The sequence below is a fragment of the Acomys minous genome (genome assembly GCF_964271855.1).
Source record: "Acomys minous genome assembly, chromosome: 6".
Lineage (NCBI taxonomy): Eukaryota > Metazoa > Chordata > Mammalia > Rodentia > Muridae > Acomys > Acomys minous.
The window spans coordinates 53,303,620-53,326,262 of NC_140487.1; the positions used below are offsets into that span (position 1 = coordinate 53,303,620).

The following is a 22,643-nucleotide window of genomic DNA, read 5'->3' on the forward strand; positions in this document are numbered from 1 at the left end:
GCTTTCCTCATCGATAGACTATGATTGGGAAATATTAAGTCAAATAACTCCTTTCCTTCACAAGTTGTTTTTGGTCATGGTATGTCTCATGCAATAGAAGGCAAAATGGGGCACCATCTTTCTAAGCAACCAGGCTAGACCACACCAGATATGTGCAAGCTAAAGATCCCGGGATGGGAGGATGGCAACATGCACACGTGTGCACACATGTATGTGGGTGTGTGGAGCTCCTTCTTATGTTTGTTAACAATTTTCTCAATTGTTTGTCCAAATGCAGGGCTTGGCCAACACAGGCCTGTTGATTTGGGGGAGGTGCTGTCAAAGTTTACTCTTGAGCTAATAAAAAAAGAAAATATTAAGCCAAACGAGAAAGCGCCAGGGAATCATTAACTCAGTTAAAGAGAAGCAGTCTACAGAGGCCAGTTCACTGGCTGGAACAGAGAAATTGTAAGTCTCTGATCCTGCTTCCCCATTCCAATTGTAACAGTCTCTGGTCCTACCTCCCCACCCCAACTGTAACAGTCTCTGATCCTACTTCCCCATCCCAATTGTAACAGTCTCTGACCCTGCTTCCCCATCCCAACTGTAACAGTCTCTGATCCTACTTCCCCACCCCAATTGTAACAGTCTCTGATCCTACTTCCCCACCCCAATTGTAACAGTCTCTGATCCTACTTCCCCACCCTAATTGTAACAGTCTCTGATCCTACTTCCCCACCCCAACTGTAACAGTCTCTGATCCTACTTCCCCATCCCAACTGTAACAGTCTCTGATCCTACTTCCCCATCCCAATTGTAGCAGTCTCTGATCCTGCTTCCCCATCCCAACTGTAACAGTCTCTGATCCTACTTCCCCACCCCAACTGTAACAGTCTCTGATCCTACTTCCCCATCCCAAGAAGCAAGCACGTCTGCTCTGGTTCTTTTTCTGTTTACAATACCAGGGATGAAGCCTAGGGCCCTTGACTGTGCTGGCCAGGGGCCTGCATCCCCACCCCAACCCCAACAGAAATGAGATATGATAGATATCGATTTACGTTCAGAATTTTTGACTCACTAAGCTAGGAAAGATGTTTTCTTCAAGGATGCCAAATATAAATAGCCAAACCACTATGAATGTAACATTTATATAATTCCAGATTGTTTCGTGGTTCTTCTTGCTGTATGTAGTTTATTGTGTGTGTGTGTGTGTGTGTGTGTGTGTGTGTGTGTGTGTGTGAGATAATATAAGTGTATATGTTAAAAAATAAAAAAAAAAGAATTAACAGTGGGCATCGTGGCTCACGCTTTTAATCCCAGCACTTGGGAGGCAGAGGCAGGCGGATCACTGTGAGTTCGAGGGCAACCTGGGTCTACAAAGCGAGTCTTAGACAGCCAAGGCTACACAGAGAAATCTTGCCTCAAAAAAAATAAATAAATAAAAAGAATTAACTAAACAAAGAAAAAGTGAGTGGACTCTGATCTCTTTGGTCTCTGCAAATTACTCTTTGCCCCTCTGTATCTCTCTTACAGTAAGCACCTCCTGTCAGCACAGCACCCTGGGGAATTAGGGAGGAGAGCGTCCCCAGCACAGGGCTGGAAGCACTCTAGCATTCTCTGGCTTCATCACAAAAACCCAACTCAGCCAGAAATCTAATACCAGCATACTGACATCATCTGCAGGAACCCTAGCTCCTCCCTAGCAAGGGAGGTCTACTAAAGAGATCATAAAAGGTATGGTGTAAAAGGAGAGGGCACACTGCAGGCGCAAGAGGAGCACAGACAGCTGTGACGGGGCTGACCAGAATGGAGGGCAAGGTGTACTTGAGCGGTGAGGACTATGAACAACAGTTCAGTCCCAAAGACTACCTGACCACCTTCTACAGCTTCGATTCAGGCACGGTGGCAGAACGGGAGGTCGTAAAGTTTAGCCTGCAGAACCTCCACCAGACCTTCTCTGCAGGTGAGTGGCTGAATACAGATGCTGTGGAGGTGACCAGCCTGGCAGTCTGCAGGGCCCACAAATGGCAGTGTGTGCAGGTCCAGAGGAGCTGTGCCTCAGGAGCAAAGAACTTGGCTTGCCACCACGATCGGCCTTAATTGCTTCCCTTGTAAACTTTGAGGAGTACATGCAGGTTTGTGGAGCTCCTAGGCCCGTGCTGGGAGAAGTGACAGAAAGCGCCTGAGTGCCAAGGGTGTTCCCCTTCCCCTCTTCCAGAGGCCTTCTAGAGAGCTCTATAGCCTTCTTACACACACACACACACACACACACACACACACACACACACACACACACTCACACTCACACGCACACGCACACACACTTGACAGAAAGAGCCTGAGTACCAATGGTGTACCCCTTTCCCCTCTGCCAGAGGCCTTCCAGGGAGCTCTATAGCCTTTTTACACACACATGCAAGCATCCATAATTTCTCTCCACTATCTAAGGGGAATAGACTCAGCATGGTGGGGAGGAAGAGAGGTGGCCACTCAAAGTCAGACAGTAAATGGTGGCACCAGCAAAATTAAAGCAATGTACTTCAGGCTGCCAAGTGGGGAAAGTGTGTTCTGTGTGAGCCTAGAGGTTGTTCAGGGCACCCCCAAACACATTCTTAACCAGTGCCAAGAAAGGGGGACAAGAAGCTCCCTCAAAATAACTGGAAGGGAAGTGCAGGGCTCCTGGAGAAGGCCGGGGCAGAGAGTAGGCACGGCCTGGGCAGGGGCACAATAGGTAAAGGGCAACTACAGAAAGGGTTTTCTAAATCCACTTTTTGGAAATAAACACATAAAATGATTAGAGAACAATCCTAAATGTATCCAGAAAGCCAGACATATACCCTAGGCCTCCACTTTTATCCTGGGGGCAATGGAGAAGGCTTTGAGAATGTCAGCTGTACCCTGCCCCAAGTATTGCTCCCTAATCCTGCCAACACATAGGCTGGATGCAAGAGCTGCTGCATTCTCAGCTGGCACATCCTAATGAGGTTTGGGGTTCTCCGGGCACCCAGCAGGATGCAGAAACTGGGTGCTCAGTCCTGCCATGCTCTCTCCACAGGAGGTATAAAGGGGGATGTCCTCATTGACATTGGCTCTGGCCCCACCATCTATCAACTGCTCTCAGCATGCGAGGCCTTCCGGGAGATCATCGTCAGTGACTACACTCCGCAGAACCTGCAGGAGCTGCAGAAGTGGCTGGAGAAGGAGCCAGGGGCCTATGACTGGTCCACCATAGTGCAGCATGTGTGTGAGCTGGAGGGAGACAGGTATCTATCTGCAAGTGTCCCATGTTGTCCAGCCACCTCATCCTTCTCCACCTCCCACACCCGCCTGGTGCTCAGGACATCACAAGGACCCAACCACCCACCTCACCTTCTTCCTGGCCTGCCTGAACCTTGTGAACCTATCCTCCCTCTGGGTCCCTCTGGGTTCCCCTGGGACCTCCAGTCTCAATGCTGTCCCCAAACTGTCTGGCCCTGCTCTTCTTTTCTCTGTACCTACTTAATCCAGTTGTGACACCAGCTTCTATGTCACCTCCTCCAGGAAGTCCTGCTGACTGTCCCAGCTTATACTACTCCCACTCTCTCTGGAGACTGGTTTGGTGTCTCCTTTGATGTTGGGGATACACTTGTTATGGAAAGACAGGCTGTGGGGTATGCCCTACACTTGTGCCCTCAGCACTGTGACAAAGCCTCGGAGGCCAACAGCAGTTACCTTCTGCAGGTCCTGTATCCATTTTGGTTTATAGACGGTACATGCCCCCAACTGGAGCTGCAAGGGTCTGTGATGCTGACCTTATCCTTCAGCTGGGGAAACTGAGGCCCTGGTTTAGAGAGGGTCCTCTAGGCACCCTTAGAGCAGAGTAAAAACAGGTCATTGTTTCTGCCCTGAAATACTAAAACAGAAGACTCTATTACAGAACAGGACAGCCTGTGGTGTCCACGGCCAATGCTAGTTACAGAAGCCTCGGAGTTAGTCCCATCTGGGTGTCATGAGTCAAGAGTACACACAGCCAGCAGGAGGAAGTCCATGGACCTCCCGTTACACCAGGGAGACAGCTCCCCTCATGCTAGAGTGAGACAGGTGGTGTGAGGTGAGATGAGAGACTTCAGCGGGGACAGGAGAGCAATGTGCTGGGCTAGAAATGACCTCTCTCCCAAGAGCTGAAGCTCCTGTAGTTGAAGGAACAGGGCTGCATCTCAGAAAGACCATGCAAGTGATGTGAGCAGCACAGCCAAGGTTTCAGACCCGTGTATAAAAAAGATACGGCCAGGCATCAGGGTGGGCCACCAAGGCCACACACTAACACCCCAAAAGACTATGATAAGAGTGGAAAAATGACACAGCATGTGTACACATGTGTGTGCACATTGTGAATGTGTGCATGTGTATTTGCGTTTGCATATGTGTGGATGCAGCGTGAATGTGTGGGCGTGAATGTGTGGATGCCCTATCTGTGAGAGTGTATGTTTGTATGTTAACGTGCAGATGTATGTATATATGTGTGCATGTATGTATGTACAATGCATGTGTGTAGGTATACATGTGTATGTGATGCATGTGTGTATGTGATGTGTGTGTGAATGCATGTGTATGGTAACGTGCATTCCACAGTGGATGTGTGGAGGTCAACTTGTGAGAGTTGGTTCCTTCCTTTCAACATGTGGGTCCTGGGGCTGAACTCGGGTTATGAGGTTCAGCAACAAGCTTCTTTACCCACTGACTCATCTCGGTAGTTCAGGACCCGCATCCCTGAAAGAACAGAAACAGCCTAAGTGTCCCTCAACCGGAAGAACGGATAAAGAAAATGTGGTGCATTTACACAATGGAATACTACTCAGCTATTAAAAACAAGGAAATCTTGAAATTTGCAGGCAAATGGATGGACCTAGAAACGATCATCCTAAATCAGGGAACCTAGACTCAGAAAGACACACGTGGTTTAGACTCACTTGTAAGTGGATATTAGCCCAACATAGATGCCCTCTGAGAGACTCTACCCAGCAGGGCATGGGGCAGACACTAGGATCCACAGCCGGACTCTGGGCAGAGGGCTGAGAGTTGCATGGAAAGGTGGGGGGGGAGGGGATGGAAGAACCAAGAGGGGTCAGGAGCCCCACAGGAAGGCCATCAGGGCGGGTGGATCTGGACCCTAGTAGGCTTGCACAAACTGAAGTACCAACCAAGGACAATGCATGCAGTGAACCTAGACGCCCCTGTTCAGATCTAGCCAATGGACAGCTCATTCTTCACACTGGGGAGCAGGGGAGCAGGGACTGCCTCTGACATGGACTCTGGTGCCTTCGATTTGATCACTTCTCCTTGGCAGGGAGGCCCTGTAGGCACACAGAGGAAGGGGAAGCAGGGTATCCGAATGATAAGCTCTGGTTAGCTGATGGAGGAGGAGGGCCCCCCTGTAAGAGGTCTAAGGGAAGGGACTAGGGCAGGAGAGGGAGGGACAATGGGAACAGGAAGAGACTAGGGAAAGGATAATAGTCAGGATGTAATGTGAATAAATTACAGTAAATTTAAAAAGTAAAAAAAAAAAAAAAAAGAAGAAGAAGAAAGAAAGAAAGAAAGAAAGAAAGAAAGAAAGAACTATTCAGCATACCAAGGTGAGGAAAGTGTCCAACCCAGTCAGAGCAGCAGGTGGCAGGGCTACCTCTAGCAGTGACTATAACTAGAAAAAAAAAAGCCCATGGCAGGGCTTGGAGGATGCTGGAGTCCACAGCAACTCTGACTAGCAGTTTACATGCAAAGGGAAGTGGGGAGTCAAGGGTAATCCTCAGGTCTGTGGCCCCAGCTTCAGGAAGGAGGTGGAGGAGGAGAAAGCCTTAGGCAGCAGATGTGGCTGGGCACTGTGACGTGAGCTGCTTATGTGACATGGCCATGGAGATGCTGCGGGAAGCAGCAGGGTAGGACTGTGGGAACTCCAACGTTACTGCAGGGCTGGGCAAGGAGCTCTGGGTGCATCACTGGGTGGCCAGAAGGGAGGAGGCCCATTGCAAGCAGAGGTCAGGAAGGAGACTATCAAGGAAGGGAGACAGGGAGGAAACCACCGTAATCATGTGCCGCCCCCCCCCAAGAAGCCAAGGAACGTACACATTTACAAAAGCAGGGAGCCCTTACGTGGACGAGCCTAAAGCCATTGTGCTGAAAGTAAGCCATGCACAGAGGAAAGAACACTGCCGGATTCCATGTGCAGAGCTATCCCAAACTGGCAAATCCAGAGACCAAAGTCAGATAGCTACTAACCAGAGGCCTACTCCTGCCAGAAACTGTTTTATGATGCTTATAAGTTCAAGGTTCCTAGGAGTTAGGTTTTGTTCTGTTTGGTCTGGGTTTTATTGTTGTTGTTGTTGGGTTTTTGTTTTGTTTTTTTGTTGTTGTTGTTGTTTGTTTGCTTGGTTTTTTTGGGGGGGAGGGGGGACAGAGTCTTACTATGTAGCCCAGATTGGCTTTAAACTCATCCACGATCCTCCTCTGCCTCCCTAGTGCTGAGATACCAGCATTCACAGCCTGCGGAAGCCGAGGAACTCTCTATGAGGTGGGAGGTAGGGTTAGAAAGAGTGGCAGGGCCTATACAGCATTACCCTTGCAAGTGATGCCACAGAACTGGCCACAAGATGATCCAAAATCCCATGCTAAGTGACACATACCTGAATCCCAGCTCTCAGAAGGCTGAGACAGGAGAATCATGAGTTTGAGGCCAGCCTGAGCTACAGAGTGAGTTCTGGTCCAGTCTGGAGTACACAGAAGGACCCTGTCTCCAAAAAAGGGCAAAGTTGTTTTATATATATATATTTTTTTTCAGCTTGAAAAATAATTTTTTAAAGGGTAGGGAGACAGCTCAGTCATGCAGTGCTTACCTTGCAAACATGAAGAGCTGGGTTCAGTTCCCAGAACTCATATTTAAAACAACAACAACAACAACAACAACAACAAAACACAAGATAGTGTGGCTTGTGCTTATGATGCTAGTATTGAGCAGGCTGAAGTAGATAAACCGTGGGCCTTGCTAGGCAGCCAGCCTAGCCTCCTTGTGTTAATAAAATAAGATAGAACAGAAAGCTCCTGAGGAATGAAGGACACTTGAGGTTGTATGCTGACCTCCACACACATGTGCAAACTTTTGCATGCACATTTCTACACATGTGTGTACCCACATGTTTGTACATACAAACAGGATACCAATAATGGAATACACCAAAAAGACTGAATGATTTTTAAGAAAGAAAGGTGGAGTTGAGAGAAGGGGACAGCATGGCTGGAGAGATGGCTCAGTGGTTAAGAGCATTGACTGCTCATCCAGAGGTCCTGAGTTCAATTCCCAGCAACCACATGCGATATAGATTGCATCTATAATGTGATCTAATAATGCCCTTTTCGGTCATGTAGGCAAGCACTGTATACATAATAAATAAATAAATCTTGAAAAAATATTTTTAAAAAAAGAAAGAGGAGAACAAAATCAAATAACAAATTCACCGTGCCTGGGGGCTGTGAGCAGCTTTGTGCCTCCCTTTTCATCTGCATGGCATCTTGCTGATCAGATTAAATCTGGGGCGCTGTGGGGCCATAGAAACACCTAACAACCACAACAGCTGCTCTTAATAATTACTAACGTTATCATTCATCATGTTGGTTGACTGTAGCCACGTTATCTGTTGTAACCATCCCATCATCTCTCTGACCCTTTCACAGAAGCAAGTGGCAGGAGAAGGAGGCCAAGCTCCGAAGGACAGTCACTCGTGTACTCAAGTGTGATGTGACCAAGACGCCCCCGCTAGGGTCAGCCCAAGTGCCCCTGGCTGACTGCGTGCTAACCTGTCTGGCCATGGAATGTGCCTGTCCTGACGTGGAGACCTACCAGGCAGCCTTGTGCAGACTGGCCGGCCTGCTGAAGCCAGGGGGCCACCTGGTTACCATGGTTACCCTGCGCTTCCAGCACTATATGGTGGGCCCCAAGAAGTTCACAGGGGTCTACCTGGAGAAGGAGACAGTGGAGAAGGCTGTTAAAAATGCTGGTTGCCAGGTGCTGAAGTGCAGCTGCGTCCCCCTCAGCTACTCACAGGCCTACTGCGTCAACGACGGCATGTGTTTTGTGGTTGCCCGCAAGGACCCCAGTGCCTGAAGCCCCTGGCAAACAAGAGCCTTCCCTGGGGAAGTTATGGCAGACATTTAAAAAGTCTTGCTCCACAGCTTTCTAACACGGATCATGTTGCTTCTGTTAACTGGTCACAAGGGGGGGGGGGAACCTCAAGGTCCCTATTGCTCCTTTTTCTTTCCCTGATCAAAGTTCATTAAAATAAAATGGTTTCCTTACATTCTGTCCTGGGATATCTTCTTCCAACAACAGACGTTTATCCGAGAGCGGATGCTGTAAACAGAAATGCAAGCACAGGACGGAGAACAGGAGAAAGGCGGTTGGTGAGATGTTTCCACTGAGGCAGCTGGAGCTAGCGCCCGCCCTCATGGGGCCTGCACATGGTAGTACCCACTGAGGAAGCTAGCCACGCCTACCGGCTTCTCTCACTGTGGCCAGAGGCAGCTCTTGTGGGTCTCTTGTCTCAGCAACTTCAGCCGACTTGCAGGCGTCAACCACAGACACTCTGGCCACCATGCCCGGGTTCAGAACAGAGATGCCAATGTATGCAATGTGCTGGTGGGTATATGGGCTGCTTCTGGGCACCCTGGCCTTCTGTAAGAGAAGCGGAGGGCTATAGCACCCTGTCAGCCACAGCAAGTGCAGCTTGTCTCTTGGGCTCTAGCTGGCTCTATTCCACAGCTGCCGTTTGTCCTTGGTGATCTTCCATAGTACCAGCCCAACTCTAAAATGTTGGGCTCCCTGCGGCAGATGGGCTGTACCTTCATTAATAGCCTCTCTTGGGCTCTCTTTGAAGACTCCGACCCTGCCCCACGGTGCCAAGCCTCAACTTCTCTGCGTGACCCTTTCCGTTCTAGGCTTGCTTCGTCAACTGAGTCCGCCGGCTCACCAGCGACCTCTACTGGCCTTTCATGGTGTCAGGCTTCAGCTTCACTCCATGATCCCTTCATGCCTTCAAAACCTGTACCGCCCGAGAGGCTCTTACGCATTTCCAAGTTCAGCTGCCAGCGTGAGATGCAGCTTCAACTTCCCTTTGGACCACAGCTTCTGTGTGCTGACCCTAAGGAAACCCTCCCACAAGATTTTACCTCAGTGATGCTGATCAAGAAAATGCCCTACAGGTTTTGCCCCTAGGCCAGTCGAGTACAAGCATTTTCTCAATTGAGGTTCCCTCTTCTCGAATGACTCTAACTTGTTGACAAAATCTAAGCGGGACAGCCACCTACCTGAACCGCCTTACTACACAGTGCGTCTCTTCCCCTCTCTAACCGGTGTTCCACTTCTGAGCACTGAACAGAAACAGCAGGTCAACAGCCGCGACCCGGGAAAAGACAGCCTCCATCGCTGCTAAAACCAAGTGTTTTCCTAAGTGTTCCATTGTGTTTGGGAGGTTACCCTGAAACTTAGGTTAGACAGCAGTAACAAGGGTGTCCTCCCTCCAGTGTCAAGGATAAATCCAAGTGTCATCCCTGGTACTTGCTTTAGAGCTCCAGCAATGTGAGGCAGCAATGATTCCATATGGCCACGAGAGGGCAGTGCAGGGCAGCGCATCCGTGGAACTCCGGCGTTCTTAGGAGAGGCTTGTTTCCCCAAGCAACTTTTTGACATAGTATTTTTTTCCTTCCCTCTCAGGAAGGCAAACAAAACAAAACAAATCCAACCTTCAACAGGCACGGTCTCTCTGAAACCAGGACCTACTCCCTGTCTGTGTGGTCCCAGACTCTGCATGTCAGCTGGGACTGGAGATGGCACGAGAGGAAGCTGAAGCGAATGTTGGGGCAAGTCTAATAAGGTTGGGATCACAAGGTGGCTGGTGGGTGGAGTACCATGAGGGGGGAAATGCCAAGCGGGAGGCTTTGGGCCCCTATCTCAGGGTCACTGACAGCCTTCCAGGAGCCGCAGGCTTCTTGGCGAGTGCATACAGCCATGCAGCGTGTAGGCTATGAATCTGTGCTCCTCTTCCACATCTGCCTGCAGGAAACAGAAGGAAGAAGGAAGGACCTCGGAATCACTAAGTGCAATCCAGGCAGCAGAGTTGGCGAGTCCAACTAACAGATTTGCTAACACCGGATATCCTGGTAAGTTTTAGGAGATACAGGTGCCAATGACTTACTGAATTTTCCAGATATAACCTTTGTAGAAGAGATCAGCAAGAAATCTGCTTTCAAAGTCGTCTAGGGACAGCAAGAGGAAGAGGGTGGAGGTGGCCCCTTCCCTGGTGATGCTGACCTCTCTGCTTTCAGGGTGTCTTAATTTGCTTTCTGTTGTTACAACAAGGCACCATGACCAAAAGCAACTTGGGAAGGAAAAAGCCTTTTTCAGCTTACAGCGTATACTCTACCATGAAGGGAAGTCAGAGCAGGAACTCAAAGCAGAAACCGAAGCAGACATCCAGGAGGAATGACACTTGCTGGCTTGATTCTCCTGGCTGCTTTCTTGTACCACCCAAGCCCACCTGCCCAAGGGTTGTACCACCCATAGTGGGCTAGGCCCTCTCACATCAATCATTAGTCAAGAAAATGCTCCATAGGCTTGCCTGTAGGTCAGTCTGATGGGGCCACTTGTCAATTGCAGTTCCTTTTGCTCAGGTGAGTCTAGCATTTGTCAAGTTGACAGGCACTGACCAGCACACAGGCACTGAGCTCCAACTCAGTGGGGGAAGTGTAGGCTCCCTGGGGCTCAGATCACATGTGCCACTGCAGAGTCTGAGCAAACGACACTGGGAAAGCGAGACCACCAGCCAGCCGCTTTCTCACCAGTAGCCACTCCCCAACCAAAGCCAGCATCGGGTTTCTGAGGGGCATAGGAGCCCAGGCTCAAGAATCATTCTTGGGTGCGGTGGTGAGGACTGGGTGCAAGGAAGGACAGTACTAAATGCAACCTTCAGTAGCAAGGATGCCTAGGGGGGCTGAGGAAGGTTGTGTCCTAAAGAGAACGACCATCATCACTCCCATCACCAGGAAGTATGCAATCAGAAGATGAGCCACTTCCTGCCTGCATGAAGATGAGGGCTCCTGGCAGTCCAGCCCTTGGTGGACCTCTCTGACATCTAAAGTCCAGGATCCCTATGCTAGGAAGGTGGCTATAATGGTGTGGTGGTGGCCTGGTCCTGGAAAAAGGAAAAGGAACATCCCACCCCACCCCCACCCCCGCCTCACCCCACTGCCAGAGTCCAGGAGAGTCCCAGTGGCTGGCGGGAGCTGGGATCAAGTGCCGTCAGCTAAGCAAGATGTTGAAGACTGGAAAGGGGGCTGGCAGCCCTGTCAGGGCCATGGGGGTCAAAGGTAGGAGAGGTGGGTAGAACTGCTATGCACTGACCTCCAGCTTCCAGAACCATCAGCTGAGACTGGGCACAGTGCAGAGGGACTAGAGTATTGGAGTTGGGTGAAGTAGAAACCGGCCTGCTGGCTGGGACCCTCATCCTCTTTGAGGGTGGGTAGGTGGGAGCCAGAAGCCAAGGGAGGTAAGGCACCTCTCTGCAGGGTACCCTAATGGGAAGAAGAGATACTTTTAGGCAGCAGGGAACCAAGCCTGGGTAGGCAAATAAGAGTGCAGTGCCCGGGACTGGTGGAGGCCTCCCAGGGTGAACATCACCTGGAAAAACTTGGGGTGGCCGTCTGCCATGATCAGCCCACTGAGACTGCCTCTGCTGCAGTGCTGCAAACAGAGAAAGCCCCTCCTGGAATGGAAATCTTTATTTCCACCATTGTCGTTAGACTGGGAACTGAATACCCCCGTGTGTAAGAAAGAAGGTTGTGCTTTCGGTTTGTAATAGCTTTGGGATTGGAGAGAAACGTGAGCAGCTGGTTTGGCTGGCAGCTGAGCAGTGTTCAGCCTCAGCTGGGAGAACTACTGTATATTTTTTAGGTTTCAGAAGGCATGGATTTCCCTCAAAACCCCAGATCCATCCATCAAGCAGAAGGGCAGAGAAAGGACTTTCTGGAGGATGTTAGAGAGCCCAGCCATTTGGCTCCCAAACAGCCAAATGAACCCCACCACCACCAACACACACATACACACACACACACACACACACACACACACACACACACACACACAGATCCATAGAAGGGGAGAAGGGGCAGGTGTGCCAGGAATCCAAATGTCTTGGGAGGAAGGGATTAAGGACAGAACTCACTATACCCAGCTGTGCTTGGAGCATGCAGCACCAGCAGGATCCAGCACAGGTGCAGTGAAGGGTTGGTCAGCAGAAGGTTCCAGAACCTGACTTCAGCAGCTGAGACATCCGAGGTGCCAGCCTTGGGTGTGTGGTAAAGAATGACGTCGTGGTTCCCTTTTCCCATTCCAGGCTCTGGACTCAAGCTGCGTGTGTCTTGACACTCATTTCAAGGTTCTGGGTGGGAAAGGACACTGCAGGCACCTGGAGCATGGGCCACCAGGGACCTAGGCCTGGGTACTTACTTCTTGGCCTGTTTCCCAGGCCTTCCCAAGAGAAGAAAATATGCAAGCGGCTAGAAAATCTGGGCTTCGTCAGAAACCAACAGCAGGACGAGGCAAGGCACCATCCTTCAAGTGGTGCCAGGTCCTGCTGGTGTCAGTTTTGTCTTCTGGCTCCTTTCAGAGCTGGGTCTCTGCTTCTTTCCTTGACTGTGAAGCTCTCTGTTTTCTTCCACTGCACATTCTACAACATTATATAAGGTATTCATTCCCACACAGGCGTATTATACGTTGCCCATGTTTCCCATTCCGTCTTCCCCTCTCATTAGTTCCCTTTGTTCTCCTAAACAGCTCATACATAATTTTACATTCCGATATAAAATCCAGACACCACATATGTCTTAGTTAAGTTTCCTGTTCCCATGACAAACATTCTGACCAAAAGCAGCTTGGTGAAGAAAGGCTTCATTTGACTTGCACCTTCTGATCACAGTCAGTCACCGAGGAAAGTCAGGACAGGGACTGGGGCAGGAGCAGAGGCGGGAACCTGGAGGAAAGCTGCTTGAAGACCCATAGTCGAGCTGGGCGTGGTGGCGCATGCCTTTAATCCCAGCACTCGGGAAGCAGAGGCAGGCGGGTCACTCTGAGTTCGAGGCCAGCCTGGTTTACAAAGCGAGTCTAGGACAGCCAAGGCTACACAGAGAAACCCTGTCTCGAAAAACCAAAAAAAAAAAAAAAAAAAAAAGACTCATGGTCAGCTGCCTTTCTATGACAGCCGAGGTCAACCTGCCTAGGGGTGGTACCGCCCATGGTGGGCTGTCCCTGACACCAATCAGCAGTCCAGACAATGTTCCACAGGTGCATTCACAGGCCCATCTGATGGAGGCTATTCCTCTAATGAGGTTTCTTTTTCTAGCTTGTTTCAAGCTAACAAAAACTAACCAGCATAGCATATGAACGAAACCATGATCATTTGGCTTTCTGAGACTGATATAATTTACCTGATAGTATTATGTCGGGGCTGGAGAAATGACTCAGAGGTTAAGAGCACTGGATGCTCTTCCAGAGGCCCTGAGTTCAATTCCCAACAAGCATCTATAATGAAATCTGGTGTCCTCTTCTGGCGAGCAGGCACACATGCAAGCCAAATGTTGTACACATAATAAATAAATCTTTAAAAAAAGAAAAGAAAAGAAAAAGAAAAAGAAAGAAAGGCATGCACAGCCCTGCAGGTTAACAGCAGAGATGTGCCTATAAAAAAGAAAGAAAGAAAGAAAGAAAGAAAGAAAGAAAGAAAGAAGAAAGAAAACAAAAAAATAGTATTATGTCTAGTTACACTATTTTCCTACAATACCATGTGCTATGTATCCCTCCCTCTCCTGTTAATAGCGTCCCTGGCTCAAGGGACAGGTTTGCAAAAGAGAAGCCACCGAGCCCGCCTGCAGGCTCACCACCTCTCTCCCAAGGCCATGCACTTCTGAAAACAAGCATAGGGCAGGGATTAGCTGCTTGGAAGTTTGTGCTTGGTCTCCATGAGGGTAGAGATCGTCACTGTGTGAGGCTGAGGTTGTGCTCCCAGAACCAAACACAGGGCCTGGCACATACTAGGTCTGCAGTAAGCAAGTGCAGAGGAATTAGAACAACCCCCTACATTAGTCAGGCTTCTCTGCAGGAAAAGAACTGACAGAAAATGATTATATATGTCTTAGTCACTGTTGTATTGTTGTGAGCAGACAGCACGACCGAGGCAACACTTACAAAAGAAAGCAGTTAATTGGGCGCTTGCTTAACAGCTTCGGAGGGCAGTCCATGGCTGTCATGGCAGGGAGCTCGTCAGCACACATGGCACTGGAGCAGGAGCTGGGAGCTTTACCTGCTGACACAAGGGCAGCAGGCAGAGAGAGGAATCCTGGATCTGACATGGGCTTCTGAAACTTCAAAGTTCACCCTCGGTGATACACGTCCTCCAGCAAGGACACACTTCCTAATCCTTCCAAACCTTTCAAACCGCTCCACTTCCTGGTGACTAAGTGGTAACTAAATATATGAGCTTATGTGGGTCGTACTCATTTAAACCGCCACACTCCACACACACACACACACACATACACACACACTCTCACTCACACATGGACACACGCACATGCACATACACACACATGCATATACACACACATGCGTACATGTGAGGATTTATTTATTTAGGTTTTTTTTTCAAGACAGAGTTTCTCTGTATAACCCTGGCTGCCCTGGAGATTCCTCTGTAGACCAGGCTGACCTCTAACTCAAAGATCTACCTGCTTCTACCTCCTAAATATAATGGAAGTTTTGTCTTCTTTCTAAACTCAGTTATATTATATAATTATGTTTTTGTTTTAATCCCAACTGTGGGATTTTAGTTTGGGTTTTAGTATGTCCAACCTCCTGCAGGTTGCAGTCTTTGTCAGCTAGTAATGGTCTGCCTCTTGCGGCACGGAAAGGGGCGTGGTCTAAGACTCTCAGGAAGATAAATAGGAGAGCCCGGAGAAAGTGTGGCATGTAGTGTCAGTGTGTGTGGCATGTAGCAGTTTGAAGAGGCCAGAGATGGATGGAGGGGGAGGGCAAAGAGAAATGAGAAGAAGGAGGAGGAGGAGGAGGAAGAGGAGACTACTCACTGCATTTGCTATTGATAGAGATTGGTGTTGCCCCAAAAGAATCCATTGACCCTAAACATCTAGAGAAGTAAAGGGGTCTGCACATCCTCTCCCCACTATTTCTCATTCCCAGGGTTAAGAGGTTGGCAGAAGGGTAGGTAGAGGCTTCAATACCCCAAATAAATTAGAGTTTAAAAACAAACATCAACACCCAAGTGCTGGGATTAAAGACGTGAGCCACCATGACAAGCTGAGAACTTATTCGAATGTCTTACAGACTATGGTCTGGCTTGTTCAATGATGGCTGGCTCCCAATGGAAAGGCTCCAAGTCCAGTAGTTGATACTGTTCATGAGGTTGGGTGTCTCATCTAGTCTTCAGTCTACATTGAAATCCCAAAGACGAAGATTCTAACACCTGTAAAGGAATCCCTTAGCAGCAGGCAACAGTGAGAGCAAGCAGGCAAAGGCAAAAGCTCCCTTCTTTCATGTCCTTTAGGTGAGCTTCCACCAGAAGGTGTGGCCCTGATCTGGGATGGGCCTTCCCACCTCAGATGATCCTCACAGGCATGCCCAATTGCTTGCATTTTAATCGATTCCAGATGTAATAAACTTGACAACTGAGATTAGCTACCATACCTTCTATTTTGCAGATACGTAATCCGTGACTTGGAGAACTTACAGACCTGTCTTTGGTCATGTTGCAAATAAGGGTAGCCTGGGTTTCCATCCTATCTCTGTCTAGCTGGCAATTGAGATAGATGATATAATTAGGGTCCCCATGTGTTCTGTGCCCAGGGCAAAGAGGCCAGCAAGGTGGATCCCAGGGTCTGCACAGTCTTCTTCAACAGAAGGACTCACGGACAGGAACTCTGACTCTCCCTCATGGAAATCAGCATGGAGCCTCAAGTCCACCTCTCTAGTGGTGAGCAGAGGAGAGCTCCCCTGGGCCTGTGGTGTATTGATCACAAGCTCGTTCCGGGAAGTGTGTGGCCTGGCCCTGGGCCCTCTTTGGGGGCAAGTGGCTTCATTCCTGGGCCTGTCAGAGCTCTGCAGTAGAAATCTGGTCTTCCCTCCCTTCTAGGACAATGCCCTCCTGCTTTGAGGACTTGCTGCTACCGTTGTCATCACAGCGTGGTGGTTACTGTTTTGAAAATTGTTCTGTATGTTTCCAGCACAAAGAACGTGGCTCTGACCACCCCGGGAATGAAGCCACCTGCCACAACAGGGTCTCTGTGCCAGGCCACACACCTCCTGGAAGAAGTCTGTCCCATATACACCTCAGCCCCAGGGGAGCTCTTCCTCTGCTCACCGCAAGAGAGGCAGACTTGCTGCTCCATGCTTGATATGTGAGAGGCAGAGCCAGGGTTCTTGTCAGCCTGTCTGTCTATTGATGGAGATGTGCAGCCCCTGGGACCCACCTTGCTGGGCTCTCTGCCCTGGGCACAGAGTACATGCGCCCTCTACTCGTGCGTGCCCCTGCAGAACTTCTCTCACCTGCCCTCCCCTTCTCCAGGGGTGGGGGTGAGGTTGGGGGTGGTACCATAGCTTAGGAATGTTCAGCATTCACCTGAGTGTTAGTTGCTCCTCAGCCTGGGATGCCTCCCCTTTCTCCTCCTGATGCCGGCCCCCACCAGCCTTCTTACCTACCCATGCCAAGGCCCAGCCTGAGCTTTCCACAAAATTCACAGTACAGCCAACCTTGCTCCATAAATAGTGAACAATGAGTCACAAAACCAATGTTATCTATAGAAGAGCTACTGTTCACAGGCACTAAACCCCAGGAACAAGCCAGGTGAAACCTCTTTGTTGGAAGAAACAAAACCAAAGAAATGGTTGAGAGAGAGATCTTTCCGGAAGTGTTAAGTTGGAGACTATGAGACAGAGGATGGGATGAGGCTGTGGGACACATTGATGTTGTGGTTTCAACTCCTGTGAGTTTGTCAGCTTCTGGAAACAGAGCCTGAAATGAGGATTCAAGGGAAGCCTCCAGAGCAGGAAGGGACAGTGGGGGATGGGGGGGGGGAACCATCTTTCTCCAGCCTGGCCTCAGGAGCTCAGGGCACTGTGTCCATGCACAGTCAACCTCGAAGCCTACTGTCACACTGCACCACCAAGAGTGTCCAGGTCCCCAATCTAATCACAGTCTCGCCTTAAGGATGGTTTTCTCCAAGAGAGGTAGCTCCCTTTACCCTTTCATTGGATGAGAGCCAGGCCCAGAAAAGACTGTTTCTAAGTGAGCTGGCTTATTGCACAGCACACAAAGCCAGAAGAAGCAAAAATAACGCAGGAGGAACAGATGAAAACACCAGCCAAGCGAGGCGGTAAGAAGTCACCTGAGAACAGAGCAGCAGTGAGGAAACTAACAGTTTGTGCCCACAGAGGAAGCTGCCACAATAGTCCAAGAGACCACCCTTCAAGGTGACACTCAGATGGCCGAGTGCTGCTGCGGTACCAAGGATGGAGAGGAAAGATTTCACAGGGGCAGGGTCTCAAATCACAGTGGACACTCAGTCTGAAGGCGTTTATATTTATAGTCATAGAAAGTATTATCTGAGCTCTTGGGTGTCCCTTTTGGAGAAAAGGCTCAGGTACCAACAATGTCATTTACATACTAATGCACAGTCGTCAATGGGGCTGTCAGCCAGCCATTTGGCTCAGTTAGAGCTTTTGTTACAAGTTTAAGATGGAGCTGGTGCTGTCAAAGCATGGCCACATTAATCTAACCGGAATACCAATTTACTCAAGGTCAGCAGAACCTCACAGCAAAGGGCACATCTCGGGGCTTCTACGGCCCTGTGTTAGTCAGCTGGTGGCTACGGACTGTCCAGACCTGGACCGAGACGCAAGAGAACTCTCCCAGCAAAGCTGCTGTCCTTCCGTGTAGAAGTAGACAGGAGCAGGTGTGGGGAGTGGCCGGGACAGCTGCAGAGTGTCTCTATGAAGTGACCTTTGAAGAAGGAAAGGAAAGAGTAAGCTGAGGAATTATCTAGCCAAGTATCTCTGGGAGAGTGGCCAGTGCAAAGGCCCTGAGGTAAACTAGCACAACAACGCCTGAGAGTAGAATGGGGGCGGGGCAGAGTAGGGTGTGTTCATGACCAGCCCCGTGTGCCCCTGCAAGGCCCAATCCTCTTACTCTCAGAACGGTAGGAACCACTGAAGACACTTTAGCCGAGGGATGGCAAGGCCATAATATCCAGTTGATAGGGTGATTAAAAAGCTGTTCCCCCAGGGCCACTGCTTCTCCATGGGAAATTGGTTATGAGGCCTTTTAATGCCCCCCTCCCACTCTCATCCGACCTAGGCCTGTAGGCAGAGGGGCCCACCAGCTCTTTTATTTCAGGCAAGAGAAGCAGGTACAAATGGGGAGGGGAAGAGTGGGAAGGAGGCGCTGTGCTCAGCCCAGCCCTTGGGTGGTTTACCGGGCACGCGATGGCAAAGGAATCTGGCCACTCACTAGAGAGGCAGAAACATCCTCTGGCCCCAGCCTCAGCTCACAGGGCTTTAGAGATAATACCCCGAATAATTAAAAAGAGACTTACTCTCCTACCTCCGTCCTCCGGAGAGGGATATTCATCAGCAAATAAATTAAAACCAAATCTAACAATTTACACGACTCAAGCTGCAGGCCAGGAGAGCTGCCAGAACCCGGCAGAGGAAACAGTGGATGTTATCGCTATGCTAATGTGGCACAGCCCTGCCCGGGCATCCTCTGCACACTGAGGTTCCCTGTTCCTCTCGGAGGCCAGCCTCAGCTCATCCATGCTGTGGAGGCAAAAGAGATTAGCCAAGAATTAGGCCCAAGCCATCAGCCATGGCTAAGGCAAGCTCCAAGGAGAGTACTGCCTACTGGGTCTCCTACCTGTCTTTCAAGACTTCCTGACCTGCTGATGTACCTCTCAGAGCCTCAGTTTACCATTTGGGAAATTGGAAGATGACTTTGGCAGATTTGCATTGCAGCAAAATGTACTGGCATTTAAACGGCTTGAAATGACAGGGCTTCAAAAGGGGAAAAAATGGCTATGCAAATTCAAGGTAGAGCTACATTATACAGCCTAAAAATATCCACAGATTCCAGCCGAGCCCTGCTTCCGGGCAGCAGGGAAACTGTAATCGAAGACTCGCATTTATTGTCTTTTTGCTAATATTTTCCTTAGGAGCCCTTTTGGTAAGATCCTTTTGGTAATGCCTGTGAGAGGCCTTGGATAGCATGTCCCCTCTGCTCCAGGCCCACCCATGAACAGTACACTACCACCACCATTTTATGTGTAAAAGGAGCCAGAGGATATTTTGGGGCCTTGAAAGGCATGCTTAGCTGCTTGCTCGTTGGCTATTAGGACAGATTAACTCACTGTGAAGCCACAGGTCGCACCTTGCCAACAACCATGTCCCCCATAGTGTCCTGGCAGAGGTACAGAAATATAGAAATGTGTGTGTGTGTGTGTGTGTGTGTGTGTGTGTGTGTGTGTGTGTGTGTGTGTTGTCCCAGGGCAAGGGCACAGACAATACGAAGGCTTCAAGATTCCTAAGACCTCCCAACCCAGTAGCCCAAACCACTATTACACTAGATTCATGGGGACAGTCGGTGCGCAGGCAAACAGGGCCACTAAAACCTCCAGGTCGGCATGGCAACATAAGCTGGTATTGGCTTAGGGTTACTGAGACAGGATGCTCAAGCAACAGGTCAGGGGAGCTGCCAGAACCTGGTGGAGGAAACTGTGGATGCTGTGGTTAGGCTAATGCGGCACAGCCCTGCAATAGCCTCCTCCACGTACTGAGGTCCCCAGCTTCTCTCCTTGGTATGTTTATCCCCTTCTTGTACGCGTGAAGAGATGGGGCTTTCTAGAATCCCGCGCCTGCTGCATGGCCCCCAGGGGTCTGGAGCCTGATCAGACAAAGTTAACCCTAGGTAGCTGTCCTGGAAAGGATTATCAGAGTCTTGTTAGCAGATAAGGGCAGGCTGTAGTGGTCACAGCTGTCAATCATGAACTACCGTACTAAAAACACCGAGCACTTCATTCTGCCTGTTAACGCTCTTGGATTGGGCAAGATGCCAGTTACCTTGACTGCATGCAGACCAAGGAAACACTAATGGAATTCAGAGATTTGCTGAAGATTAATTGATGAGGGAGGGCTCCCTGACCCCTTCATCAGTGAGGAAGTCGAACCTCTGTGTACAATGCCCTGAGGCTCCAGGAGCCAACCAAACTGAATGCCTTAACACCACAAAAACTTAACTGGGCAGGCTACAGAGTAAAAGCATCTGTGGGGCCTTGACGCCTGCCTCTTGTGGACCTTACAGCTTATGTGGGCTCTTAGGCTGGCTCTAGGATCCAAATGAGTATAAAGGCTTAGTTACCATAGAAAAAGCATGAGTGCTCATAATAAACCGGACACAGGTATGGGGCTCCTCACCCTAAGTGGACTCTACAGAGTGATGCCTAATACATACTCAGATGGACTAGAAAAGGGGGGCAGCCAGTGTGGGAACAACAAGAAGGATGGCTCTTGCATCATGGATCCAAGAGAAGTTTCTGCGACATGGTGGGGATTGTAGAAGCTGATGAAGGGGAAGGTTCATGTCAGAGTCTGGCATTGAACTTGTGGTAGCCACACTTCCCAGGCTCTGGTAATCAAGTTATCTTGGCATTGGTATGTGAAGGCAATTCCTCCTGAAGACTCATATGGCTTGATCCATATGGGAAAGACGGGGTACTGGTCATTTCTGAAGATCGGCATTTAAGTGATTTCAGCTGGCAATAATCCCTGTCAGCCTATTTTAAGAAGGCACATGACCCTCCTACCAGCTTACAGCACCATCATCTCAGCCTCTTCCCCACCTCTACATGACTTTGCCCACATGTTTCTGTCTTATATTCTGTCTCTTACATGACCCAGCCTAATAATGCAAGAATATCTATGCCTCACACCATAAGGACCCCACTGCCAAATAAAGCTATCCTCTGGGGTCCAGGGAAGGAGGGGGTGGGCTGCCTAATTTCATCACATCTCACAGACATATTCCAGGAATTCACAACACGGTGTGATGCATAGCCAGTGTCCATGAATATTTTTTTGTGCAGTATTGGGATTGAGCTTAGAGTATCTTCCATACTAGGCAAGTGTTTGGCCACTGAATACACACCCCACCCCAAGAAATATGTCCTGGAGAGGTGAATGAGTGTATGGGTATGACGTAGACCCAGCGTTGGTCAGCAGCATCAAGTCCCCTTGTGGGAGCCTTGTCCATTTCCTAAAGTCCTTGACCTCAACAGTGCATTGGCCTTGTGATATTCTTTCTTTGGTAGGGGGTGTTTGAGACAGGATTCCTCTGTGTAGCCTTGGCTGTCCTGGAACTCATTAGGTAGACCAGGCTGGCCTTGAACTCACAGAGATCTATCTACCTCTGCCTCACAAGTGCTGGGATGAAAGCATGCACCACCACTGCCTGGTTTAGCTTTATAATATTCCTTCTCAGTCCAGTCACAAGGAAGTACCAGACTGCTCCAAATGGTGGGAGTTTCTCCAGAATAATACTGGGTGGTTTTGTTATGTTGTTGTGTGTTGTGTGTTTTTTGTTTTGTTTTCCTTTTTGGATATTTTGTTTGTTTTGCATTATTTGGGGGGGTTGCTATTTTTAATCATGACAGAGTGAAGAATGTCAAATAACAATAGCCCTGATTAAAATGGTTTGACCACTAGATACAAACACATAGTTTTAGGTCTGATCATAGACAAGAAAAAAGCTGACCAAAAAAAAAATGCACTTTTGGGACAACTGGCAAAATTTGAATATGAGGCCAGGCACGGTGGTGCATGCCTGTAATCCTAGCACTCAGGCAGAGGCAGGCAGATCTCTATGAGTTTGAGGCCAGCCTGGTCTACAAAGTGAATCCAGGATATCCAAGGCTACATAGAGAAAAACCTGTCTGGAAAAAAAAATTTTTTTTAACATGGGGCATACAGTTGAGACAATGGTAAAGTCAGTGTTGCAGTTGTAGTTACTGGCTTTGGTCTCTGCCATGAATGGCCATCCAAGCCTGTTAGCACAAGCCTTGCAATCCCAGTCCTCCCTCAGAAGGCAAGGCAGCAGGAGGGAGAGTTCAAGGTCAACTTGGATTACTTAGCAACCCCTTTCTTTTTAGAAACTATTTTAAACCCTAAATTATTCCAGGTCTAAAATACATGATACATACATGTGTATGAGTGTGGGATACACAGAGAGAATGAATGATACTTTAAGTGTGGCAAGATGATAATATTTGATTAAGCTGGATGAGAGCCAGCTTTTCTGCAACTTGAAATTATTTTTAAATGATATTAAATTTAAATACGCTGTGTGTGCATATGTATCAAAACTCAAAATGTAGGAAAGCGGTTGGATGTGGTTCAGTGGTAGAGCACTTGCCTTGCATGTTCAGACTACAGTAAAACAAACAAGAAAGGCAGAACCGAGTCTCAGATCATCCAAGGGAGCCGTTGTTGCCTGGCTCCTGAGTGTCCCTAGTGTCCCACTGCTTTTTTTTTTTTT

The 22,643-nt window shown here is 49.1% G+C and overlaps 2 protein-coding genes and 1 long non-coding RNA gene across 4 annotated transcripts in view; 2 read left to right on the plus strand and 1 right to left on the minus strand.

Moving 5' to 3' along the window:
* The window catches only part of MINDY4 (MINDY lysine 48 deubiquitinase 4), a gene marked incomplete at its 5' end in the record, with an annotated part of 134,332 nt that extends 125,880 nt beyond the window's left edge, over window positions 1-8,452 (minus strand). For both annotated transcript variants that reach the window (XM_084785485.1, XM_084785484.1), the window contains one exon: window positions 8,303-8,452. In XM_084785485.1, coding sequence (XP_084641611.1) covers window positions 8,303-8,452 — 150 coding nt within the window. The remainder of the gene's footprint in view (window positions 1-8,302) is intronic.
* INMT (indolethylamine N-methyltransferase) lies at window positions 1,538-8,223 on the plus strand. Its single transcript, XM_084785494.1, has 3 exons — window positions 1,538-1,942; window positions 3,035-3,242; window positions 7,681-8,223. Exons 1-3 carry the CDS (start codon window positions 1,786-1,788, stop codon window positions 8,108-8,110), a joined length of 795 nt encoding a protein of 264 aa, XP_084641620.1. The 5' UTR covers window positions 1,538-1,785; the 3' UTR covers window positions 8,111-8,223.
* Window positions 8,453-9,750: 1,298 nt separating the features above from the next.
* Window positions 9,751-13,781, plus strand: LOC311599532. The gene is made up of 3 exons (XR_014779926.1): window positions 9,751-9,875; window positions 10,061-10,161; window positions 12,393-13,781. It is a non-coding gene; the product is annotated as an uncharacterized lncRNA (long non-coding RNA).
* Window positions 13,782-22,643: the final 8,862 nt, after the last annotated feature.